General features: G+C 45.3%; 1 protein-coding gene across 1 annotated transcript in view; it reads left to right on the top strand.

The window, feature by feature from the left end:
- DDR2 (discoidin domain receptor tyrosine kinase 2) overlaps positions 1 to 12,342 on the top strand; it is a 798,230-nt gene that overhangs the window by 420,675 nt on the left and 365,213 nt on the right. Inside the window, exon 6 of the mRNA XM_075321981.1 lies at positions 8,967 to 9,114. Coding sequence (XP_075178096.1) covers positions 8,967 to 9,114 — 148 coding nt within the window. The remainder of the gene's footprint in view (positions 1 to 8,966; positions 9,115 to 12,342) is intronic.

Here is a 12,342-nt window from a genome sequence, read left to right as displayed (position 1 = left end):
CCAGAGATGCTTAGCACTTGTTGGCCCTTTTGCCTTCACTCTGCGGTCCAGCTCACCTCAAACCATCTCGATTGGGTTCAGGTCTGGTGACTGTGGAGGCCAGGTTATCTGGCGTAGTACCCCACCTCTTTTCTTATTAGTCAAATAGCCCTTATACAGCCTAGAGGTGCATTTGCGGTTATTGCTCTGTTGAAAAATAAATGATGGTCCAACTAAATGCAAACCAGATGGAATAGCATGCCACTGCAAGATGCTGTGGTAGCCATGTTGGTTCAATATGCCTTCAATTTTGAATAAATCCCCAACAGTTTCACCAGCAAAGCATGACCACACCATCACACCATTCCTCCAAGCTTCACAGTGGGAACCAGGCATGTAGAGTCCATCCGTTCACCTTTTCTGTGTCGCACAAAGACACGGTGGTTGGATCCAAAGATCGCAAATTTGGACTCATCAGACCAAAGCATAGATTTCCACTAGTCTAATGTCCATTCCTTGTGTTCTTTAGCCCAAACAAGTCTCTTCTGCTTGTTGCCTGCCCTTAGCAATGGTTTCCTAGCAGCTATTTTACCATGAAGGCCTGCTGCACAAAGTCTCCTCTTAACAGTTGTTCTAGAGATGAGAAGGTGTGTCCAAACTTTTGGTCTGTACTGTCTATATATATATATATATATATATATATATATATATATATATATATATATACATACATACACATATATACATATCTGTGCTTTGGTCTGATAAGTCCAAATTTGAGATCTTTGGATCCAACCACCGTGTCTTTGTGCGACACAGAAAAGGTGAATGATGGACTCTACATGCCTGGTTCCCACCGTGAAGCATGGAGGAGATGGTGTGATGGTGTGGGGATGCTTTGCTAGTGACACTGTTGGGGATTTATTCAAAATTGAAGGCCTACAGAACCAGCATGCCTACCACAGCATCTTGCAGCGGTGTGCTATTCCATCCGGTTTGCGTTTAGTTGGACCATCATTTATTTTTCAACAGTATAATGACCCCAAACACACCTTCAGGCTGTGTAAGGGCTATTTGACTAAGAAGGAGAGTGATGGGGTGCTATGCCAAATGACCTGGTCTCCACAGTCACCAGACCTGAACCAAATTGAGATGGTTTGGGGTGAGCTGGACCGCAGAGTGAAGGCAAAAGGGCCAACAAGTGCTAAGCATCTCTGGGAACTCCTTCAAGACTGTTGGAAAACCATTTCCGGTGACTACTTCTTGAAGCTCATCAAGAGAATGCCAAGAGTGTGCAAAGTAGTAATGAAGCAAAAGGTGGCTACTTTGAAAAACCTAGAATATAAGAAATATTTTCACACTTTTTTAAGTATTTCATTCCACATGTTTTAATTTGGAATCTACACTTTTCAGAGTCCTGAAAATAAAGAAAACTCTTTGAATGAGAAGGTGTGTCCAAACTTTTGGTTTGTACTGTGTATATATATATATATGCTTAGCTTTAAAGGGTCATTCTCAAGGGTTATGAAATCTGCTAATATACTGAACAAAAATGTAAATGTAACACTTTTTGTTTTTGTTCTCATTTTTCATGAGCTGAACTAAAAAATGTAAGACTTTTTCTATGTGCACAAAAGGCCATTTCTCTCAAATATTGTGCACAAATTTGTCTAAATCTGTGTAAGGGTGCTTTCACACTTGCGTTCATCGCAATCTGCCACTATGGAAAATAGCGCAGTCCGTTAACGCACTGTGACGCAAGGGTTTGCGTTGCATCCGCTGGCCGACGCTGAGTCGTTATTTTGACTGAGCGCCGGGCGGAGGGAACGCAGCATATAGCGTTTTTAGTTTTGTTAAAACAACACACCTTGGCGGATTGTGTCACTGTGCCGGGGTGTGTGCAGTGATGATGGGGGCGGTAGTACCTGCGTGTGTGCGGTGATCAAACATAGAAAAATCCAGTTTTTCATCTTTACATATAAATATTTTTATGCTAACTCCATTAGAGACCTTAGAAAAATGAGATTGGAGTAATTACACATATTTTTATAATACAAAAAATACTTTATTGATACAAAATAACACTCATAGAACACCCAAATGTAATTAAAAAATACATAAAAAGTCGAAGTATTGCAGCGTATGTTGCACACAAAAAGGGGAAGAGGCACCAAGGGTTAAACCTCTGATTTCGCCTGTGTTAATAGAATTAGGGTACACATAATTAACAGGTCATGGATCTTAATGTGAGAGAAAATTGATCTATGATCAGGACTGAAATTCACACGCAAAAAATGCCTTAGAGTATCTATAATGTTAATTCATTTATGCATGTTAGCATGCTTGTGGGCTGTCGCTACACATGTTGGATGTTGAAGCAGTATAAAGTCCAGTCTATATAATCATGCAAGTAAAAATCGCCTACAACACTGGTTTAGAGTCATTGAATATTATAACTAAGTTACAGAAAAAATCACACACTCCAGTTTCAATCATGTTCAATAATTATGCATCATATACACCTATTAGACGACCTGAATTGAAACAGGGTGACATGATGCAGTGATTCTATATACAACAAAACAGTGATTCCATTGATAATGTGGCAGGCAAAGGTGGAATGACACAAATTGTGTCGATTTTCCGGATGCTGGATTTAGAGCAGTGTAAAAAACTCTGCTCCTGAACAATCAAGTGCAACACACATGTGAAAAGTACCTGAAAAATCAATAGATCAATTCAAATAAGGTTCAAATAAGATCAAGCTGGTTTACCATACCCATGTTGGTATATGACAGGTGTCTCCTCCTATGCCCCGATGCGCATTTCACATCGAGCTTCCTCAGGGGGTGTGTGCGGTGATGATGGGGGCGGTAGTGCCGGTGTGTGCGGTGATGATGGGGGCGGTAGTGCCGGCGTGTGTGTTGTGATGATGGGTGCGGTAGTGCCGCGGTGTGTGCGGTGATGATGGTGCGGTAGTGCCGGGGGGTGTGCGGTGATGATAGGGGCGGTAGTGCCGGGGTGAGTGCGGTGATGATGGGGGCGGTAGTGCCTGGGTGTGTGCCATGATGATGGGACAGTAGTGCCGGTGTGTGTGCGGTGATGATGGATGCGGTAGTGTCGGCGTGTGTGCGGTGATGATGGGGGCAGTAGTGCCGGGGTGTGTGTGGTGATGATGGGGGCAGTAGTGCCAGGGTGTGTGCGGTGATGATGGGGGCGGTAGTGCCGGGGTGTGTACGATGATGATTGGGGCGCTAGTGTCGGTGTGTGCTGTGATGATGGGGGCTCTCTCTCTCTCGGCTAAAGAAAACGAACGCAACGTGTTATTTCACAGGAATCCGTTGCCTTTATTATCACTCTATTTACAACGCATCCGTCACATGTGTCACACAACGCATTGTGACGGATGCCAAACGACGCAAGTGTAAAAGTACCCTTAGGCTATGTGCCCACGCTGCAGAAAATTTGCCGCAAATTTTTAGTAGAAATTTCGCGGATTTTTGAAAAATACAGTACAGCGAGTCCCCAGCCATTTCTATGGCATTTTGGAACTGCTATGCCAATGCTGCATTTTTTTTCCGCAGCGGAAATAATGCGGATATCCGTGCGGAAAAATCTGTAGCATGTCAATTATTCCTGCAGATTTTTCCGCAGGGTCCCATACTTACCTGCCTTGATAGCGGACACCGGAGTCACTTCCTCTAGTGCAGAGGAGCGCGATGGAGCCAGGAGCAAGCAGCAGGAGGTGGTGGGCGGGGCCTGCACGTGTGACAGCCGGAGCTAGTTGAGGCCCGCCCACCTTCTCCTGCAAAGTGCAGACACTGACAGACACGGCCGGAAAGTGAAGTGCTGCGTGATGGAGGTAAGTATGAACTCCTCCATCACTCCAGCACTTGTTCTGCATTGAGGATGCAATGCCGAAGCCATGGTACTGTAACCTCAATGCAGAATGACCGCAGCATATCCACAGGACATTCCGCAATAAACCGCAGCACATCCGCAGCATGAAAACAGACAAAGTGTGCTGAGGATTTCTGAGAGCTCCTGCGGAATGTCCTGTGGATATATCCGCAGGACGCTTTCCCCGTGGGCACATACCTTAGTGAGCACTCCTCCTGTGAGGAGATAATCCATCTACCTCTCAGGTGTGACATATCAATATGCTGATTATACAACATGATTATTGCACAGGTGTGTCTTATGCTGACCACAATAAAAGGCCACTCTAAAATGTGCAATTTTATCACACAGCACAATTCCACAGATGTCGCAAGTTTTGAAGCAGTGTGCAATTGGCATGCTGACTGCTGGAATGTCCACCAAAGCTATTGCCCATGAATAAATCCAATGTTCATTTCCCCACCATAAGTCATCTCCAAAGGTGAATAGAAAATTTGTCAGTACATCCAATCGGCCTTACAACCGCAGAGCATGTGTAACCGCACCAGCCCATGACCTCCACATCCAGCATCTCCACCTCCAAGATCGTCTGACACCAGCCACTCGGATACTGCAATAATTAGTTTACATAACCAAAGAATTTTTGCACAAATTGTCAGAAATGTCTCAGGGAAGCTCCTCTGCTGCTCGTCGTCCTCATCAGGGTCTTCACCTGACTGCAGTTCATCATGATAATCCACCGTGCGGAGCTGCCGCCCCACCTACACCCCACCTACTGTCTCCTCCCCATGATCCTATAGAATGTAAGCCCGCAAGGGCAGGGCCCTCTTCCCTCTGTACTAGTCTGTCTACTGTAACTTGTATATGTATTCTGTATGTAACCCCCTTCTCATGTACAGCACCATGGAATCAATGGTGCTCTATAAATAAATAATAATAATAATAATAATAATAATGATAATAGGCTTGGAGGAGAGGAGTTCTCTTCACTGATGAATCACAGTTTTCAATATAAAGGGCAAATGGCAAACTGGAAAATGGTGGTCACACCAATGCTGACTGTTTTTCTCACCCCCCGGACCCTCCAATTACCGTAAAACTGCACATTTAAGGGAGAGGATGTTTATTGTGGCCAATCTAATGCACACCTGTGCAATACTGTCTAATCAGCCTCACCTGTGAGGTGGATGGATTATTTCGGTAAAGGAGAAGTGCTCCCTAACACAGATTTAGACAAATCTGGGAGTAATATTTGAGAGAAAAAGGCCTTTTCTGTACATAGAAAAAGTCTTAGATCTTTGAGTTCAGCTCACAAAAAATGGGAGCAAAAACAAGAGTGTTGTGTTTATATTTTTGTTCAGTATAGTTGCACAGCATGTAAATAAGCACGTTTGTAAAAGACTGGCTTTTTTTTACTGTATATGTGACGCCCTGGACTATCAGGTCGTCACAGGGTATTGTGCAATCTGCCCTTCTGTGCAATATCCACCTCCTCCTTGGTTATGGGTCCCCAAATACACGGTGTTGCCAACATCAGTCAATGAAAGTCCTAGGTACACACTGCACCACATCCACCAGACACACCAGTGGACGGCCTGAGTGGAATAGGGTCGCCCACTTGGGGGGTTAGTTAGGGGAGGTCAGGAGTGTAAGTCAGTGCGGTGCAGTTCAGTTCAGGAGATTGAAGGAGAGAAGGTCAGGAGCCGGGCTCCTTGGACGCAACTAGGTGGCAGACGGCGGTCTGGGCCTAGTAGGAGCTCGACACCCGGTCGCAAGGGATCGTGACAAGGGACACGGAACTGTCAAGGAGGACAGCCGGCGGCCTTGTACCAGCATCGGGCTGGGACCAAGGCACGACGGGGTACGTGGACCCTAGGTCAGGGAGTAGCTTCAGGCAACCTGACAATTTATTCGACGAGAATGGAGCCTTCAAGATCCGCTCTCCACCCGCTCCAAAATTGGGGTACTAGCGCAACAAGGTGGATATGACTTTCCACTAAAACGGTCCAGAAAATCCCAAGCGTGAACCCTGAGAGCAAGCTCCCACGGTTAGCCACACTGGGGAGCAGGACCCGACTAGTTTTATGCTACCGGGACCACCATAAAAGAGAACTTAGTGACAGGAGTAAGGTCACAGATCACCAGGCAACAGAATCGGGGATGGGACCCAACCTAGCTACCTCAGCGGCAGCGGTGTCCAGAACTTTGGTTTATCCAGTTGTCGGTGTCAGCTCTGTGGACTGAGTGAGTACGTAAGTGACCCCTTCACTCCCCACGGCACTCCCCAAACACTATCACTGAGCACCCAGGGCATCCCCCTACCTGTGGAGGGTTCTAACACCTGGCTGCCCCATTCCATCACCCCCAGGTACTCCCAACTGCACCGGTGGTATTCAAAATTACCACATACCATGGGTGGCGTCACGAACTTTAATACAATCCCCTGTAAATACCTCCTTCATTTGAGTGGCCACGTGACCCCAGGATCCAGAGACCCCTCGAGCCACCGCAGATCTGGATCCGAGCAGCCCGGCTGCTGACACGGGGGCGGGACATATATCCTGTCATTCTTTACTGTGAGAATGTTCCATAGTGTGCAGCTTGTTGCCAAGGAGACTGACCACCAGAGCCTGGCCAAGTATGTGCGGCAGCCAGTTAACGCCTTAGATACCGTACACTTCTCTCCAGCCCATTGATTCTTATACACCACTTAGCTTCTGACCTCCACTTTCATGTCAACTTCTGATCAAGAGCTGCTGTTTAATATCAGTTCTGAAAAACCTCTGTCCTCTATCATTCTGAATTTTCAATTGAACTGTGCTTATTCAAAGTCTCTGTTATCTCTTTATACAAATTTAATTATAACAATGTAGATTTCAGAACACTCAGTGACATAACCTTACTGTATTACCGAAGCATACGTTCAACAGTAAATCCAAGCTACCAAACCAGAGTAGTGTCCAACTCTCAGCAACGAGGAAATAAGGAGACTGGAAATTTGTTAGCCACTCAAGACACAGCTCAAGAATAACCATTTAAAGAAAACCTGTCAGGTCCAATATGCGCTCTACCCTACAAGCAGGGTGATGTGTGGCCTAGTAACCCCTTCCTACCCATCCCTGTGTTGTAATATTGTTTAGTATGTAAATGAGCAGAGGGTCTAGTCCCCTGGGCGTTCCTTTGCACCGTGGGCATTTGCATGCTTTCCGTGGTATCACGCCCCTTTGGGCGTGATACCATGGATTTACATGAGTGAAGTCACCGTCAGCTCCTGGAGATCCCGCACGTGTTTGCTTGCCATTCGAGCACTTTTCTTATCTGGGTGTACGCTTGTCAGTTTCACAAGCGCACTTTGCATGAGAAGTGTGCACACGCAGGATCTCCAGATATTGACGGTGACGTCACTCTTGTAAATCTACTGTGGGCGTGATACCACGGAAAGCATGCAAACAGCCACGGGGCGATGCGACGCCCAGGGGACTAGAGCCTCTGCTCATTTACATAGGGAACACATAAGGTATAAAGCTTTTTTTTTTTATATACATTCATATTACACAATATTACAACACAGGGATGGGTAGGAAGGAATTTCTAGGACACTCATCACCCTGCTTGTAGGTTGGAATGCATATGGTACCTGACAGGTTCCTGTTATGATTCAGTGACCGAGGAGGATCAAAAATGCGGAAAACCAAAAAGTAACCAGAGTGGCTGGAACCTTAACGGACTGCAGACCTAACCTGACACACGACTAGAAGTAGCCGTGGGACGAGCCTAGTCGTCTCGACACAGCCGGAGAACTAAATTTTCTTACAGATAGAAATATAAGAAAAGCTAATCTGCCTCGGAGCAATCCCCAAATATATAGATAGCCCCCCACATGTAGAGACTACGGTGATATAGGAAAACGCAATACAAAGCCAGAAAACAGATTCAGCAAAGATGAGGCTTAAACTATCTTTATAGGACAGGATAGGAAAGAGCACTGTCTGCAGCCGTAAAAACTCTAATAAATCTCAGCACGCCTGATATGGAAAGACCATGAGCCCACACTGTCTCTCCCCCACTATATCAGTACTCTGATGTTACTGGGATCCAAAAACACTAATATAGATGAGGGACTGAACAAGCATGACAAAACACAATACATAGCAGAATCATGGAGCTAAGTATACAGACACTCCCAGCAGGGAATGATCCAATTCCACCAAGAACTCCACACAGGCAAAATAGGAATCAAGCATTAGTATCAAAAGAGAAAAAAACACCAAGAAAGTGGAAACAATAAGCAGAGGTACAAAGACCAACTTATCTGAGAGGAGTTCTGGTAGAGACAAGGGCTGGTTTCAGAATGTCCTTAGCACACAGGAGATCCATTGAGTACCGGCAAATAACAGGAGAAAACTACTCAGTTATATAGGCCCAATCTGAAAGACCTGATTGCCAGTCCTCCACAGGTGTCTGGCTCTCATTCCACAAGTCAACTGCATCACCAGCACTGACCACAAGAGGGAGCCCCAAACTGGAAAATGTATTCACAACAGATTCCCTTTAAGGACCTGAGTTTTAACAGTTATGTATGCGTTTTGCCACACTGCCATTATTACCTGTAGGCTATGTCTAGCATTGTAGCTCAAGTGCATACATTAAAGGGCAGAACTACAACATTATACAAGAGTGTTGATCGTGCTGAATTCATTTGTACTGATCAATGCCGAGCTCGTCTAATCAGTATGTGAACGCATGTATGCAAATTGCACACTTGCAGTCACGTGACTGCCCGCTCGCAGGCAATACAGGAGAATCCAGACTGTATGCAGTGTGCTCCTTACAATGTTTCAGGAATTTGCAGTCACATAGAGTGACTGCAGACTTTTATAAGAAGACTGAATAGCCCCTGTAAGGTGTCCTTGCAACAAGACTAAAGTGTACAAGGACAATCACAAAGTACTGTAGAGCTTATATGCCAGGATAGGGTTATAATAGCAAAAGCCCATGCAGCTTTTACATAGGCAAACATTGTATTCACTCTGCAGATTAGTGTTGTTGAATTACAATCCCTTATTAAAAAAAATGTATTTTTTCAGGTTCTTGAAGGAAATGTCAACCCTTATGACATAGTGTTAAAGGATCTGGAGCCTCCTATAATTGCCAGGTTTTTACGTTTCATTCCAGTGACTGACCATTCCATGAATGTGTGCTTACGAGTGGAGCTGTATGGCTGTGCTTGGCTGGGTAAGCATTTCTGGTATAAATCTTTACTTTTTACTAAACCTCTAATATGATTATAGGGATCATAATGATTCATTGTGGCTTATTAGTCTAAAATATGTTGTAGCAAGATGCTGTAAAGTGAATTTGTGCCATATTTACCCAGGAAACACACTTTATACAAAACAATCAATCCATGAGTTTTCAACCTAAATTGGGTTCCAAAGCAAATAAATACACATAGGCCTTTAGACCCGCAACACACATCCGTTTAATTTGTACGTGTGCGGTACGTATTTGCACGTACCGGAGACACGTACACACGGAGACTCATGTTATTCTATGGTAGATGGCACACACACGTAAAATCACACGGAACTTGTGTCCGTGTGGTAAGTACATGTGTGCGCTTTTCTACACGGACAACATGTCCGTTTTTGGCTGGCAGCACGCAGGCACGGACCCGCTTTAGTCTATGGGTCCGTGCCTGCATGTACCGCAAACGGCGTATGTCCGTGTTCAGCACGTTTCGTGCATGAGCGTTTTTACACTAGCGATCTTATTTTTTGTTTTTTTTTAAATTAAATTCAGTATACTTACCTTTTTTTCTGCTGTTCTCAGTCATACTTACATTGGCGCTCGGTTTTTTTCTTCCCCCGGCTCATACTTACCGCTCCCCGATCACCAGCGCGGCGAGGAACAGCTGTGCAGAGAATACGCGGCAACAATTACTTTGAATATGCCGGCCGCTCATTAATCAATCTCGTATTCCCTGCTTTCCCCACCCACAGGCGCCTGTGATTGGTTGCAGTCAGACATGCCCCCCACGCTGAGGGACAGCTGTCTCACTGCACCCAATCACAGCAGCCGGTGGGCGTGTCTATACTGTACAGTAAAATAAATAAATAAATAATTTAAAAAAACGGCGTACGGTCCCCCCCAATTTTAATACCAGCCAGATAAAGCCATACGGCTGAAGACTGGTATTCTCAGGATGGGGAGCCCCACGTTATGGGGAGCCCCCCAGCCTAACAATATCAGTCAGCAGCCGCCCAGAATTGCCGCATACATTATATGCAACAGTTCTGGGACTGTACCCGGCTCTTCCCGATTTGCCCTGGTGCGTTGGCAAATCGGGGAAATAAGGAGTTTTTGGCAGCCCATAGCTGCCAATAAGTCCTAGATTAATCATGTCAGGCGTCTCCCCGAGATGCCTTCCATGATTAATCTGTAAATTACATTAAATAAACACACACACACCTGAAAAAAATCATTTATTAGAAATAAAAAACACTAACAAATTGCCTTGTTCACCAATTTAATAAGCCCGAAAAAGCCCTCCATGTCCGGCGTACTCCAGGATGGTCCAGCGTCGCATCCAGCTCTGCTGCATGGAGGTGACAGGAGCTGCAGATTATACCGCCGCTCCTGGCAGCTCCACGCAGCTAATGAAGGGAATAGCGCGATCAGCTGTATTCAGCGTTGGCCGCGAGTAACCTCAGTGACAGCTCAGCTGATCGCGCTATTCCCTTCATTAGCTGCGTGGAGCTAACAGGAGCGGTGGTGTCTTCTACAGCTCCTGTCACCTCCATGCAGCAGAGCTGGATGCGATGCTGGACCATCCTGGAGCATGCCGGACATGGAGGGCTTTTTCGGGCTTATTAAATTGGTGATGATGAGGGAATTTGTTAGTGTTTTTTATTTCTAATAAATGATTTTTTCATGTGTGCGTGTGTTTATTTACTGTAAATTACAGATTAATCATGGAAGGCATCTCGGGGAGACGCCTGACATGATTAATCTAGGACTTATTGGCAGCTATGGGCTGCCAAAAACTCCTTATTACCCCGATTTGCCAACGCACCAGGGCAAATCGGGAAGAGCCGGGTACAGTTCCAGAACTGTCGCATATAATGTATGCGGCAATTCTGGGCGGCTGCTGACTGATATTGTTAGGCTGGGGGGCTCCCCATAACGTGGGGCTCCCCATCCTGAGAATACCAGCCTTCAGCCGTATGGCTTTATCTGGCTGGTATTAAAATTGGGGGGGACCGCACGCCGTTTTTTTAAATTATTTATTTATTTATTTTACTGCACAGCATAGACACGCCCACCGGCTGCTGTGATTGGGTGCAGTGAGATAGCTGTCCCTCAGCGTGGGGGGCGTGTCTGACTGCAACCAATCACAGGCGCCTGTGGGTGGGGAAAGCAGGGAATACGAGATTGATTAATGAGCGGCCGGCATATTCAAAGTAATTGTTGCCGCGTATTCTCTGCACAGCTGTTCCTCGCCGCGCTGGTGATTGGGGAGTGGTAAGTATGAGAGAGGGCTGCTTACTTCAGTCACTCGAGGGATTAGCGGACACTGGTGAATCCGTCACAGGTGACCGCTAATCAGTACGCGGCACACAGACAGAGCCGCGGCATGACAATGAAGTCGGGTGAAGTTCACCCGAGTTCATTCTCATCGCGCAACTCTGTCTGCTGTCAGCCGACATGTATCAACGACATTGTGCAACACACAAACGGACATTCCACACGGACATTCCACGTACACATACACGGGCATTTTACACACAAACACGGACATTTTACACGTACACACGGCTCGCATACGCCATCACACGGATGCCATATGTACCGGAGAAACGCCCCAAAAAAACGGAACACGGACCCGAAAAACGGACCGTGTCATACGGACTTTTTTTTGCGGATGTGTGTTTTAGGCCTTAGAGAGAGCACCAAGCATATAATAATAAAGTATTTTTTGATTTGCCTTGAACTGAACAATGTTTCTTTTACTTTAGTAAAGGTTTCTTCTCCTCTAAATGAACAGGTTGGTTGTTTGCCTATCCTATGAAAGAAATGGAGCTCTCTAGATAAAAGAAGATGTCAACTCCATTATGGACTCTACAGTGAATACTATATTTCTAGAACTTTGTCAAACAACATAGAGAGACAACACTGGATCTCATCGTGTGATCAAAGGGCAAAAACTTCATATAGCATAAATGAACACCAGAAAATAGAAGAAGTCTTTCATTTTGCCAGATATACACCCAATTACCAGGTCACAATTGACTCAAATAGAATACTACAAAAATGTATACGAAAATACACTTTATTGGTAAAAAAATCTTTTAAAATGTAAAGGGGATACAAGTATTACAAAAAATATATAAATACAAGTACAGGAGACACAAGAGGGTGAAAAAGACTCCATTGTCGGCATTATTTTTCAGTGCATTGCTG

This window comes from Anomaloglossus baeobatrachus, chromosome 8 (assembly GCF_048569485.1).
Source record: "Anomaloglossus baeobatrachus isolate aAnoBae1 chromosome 8, aAnoBae1.hap1, whole genome shotgun sequence".
NCBI lineage: Eukaryota > Metazoa > Chordata > Amphibia > Anura > Aromobatidae > Anomaloglossus > Anomaloglossus baeobatrachus.
The sequence above is the reverse complement of the archived record's forward strand: the minus strand, read 5'-3'. Positions and strand labels throughout refer to the sequence as shown.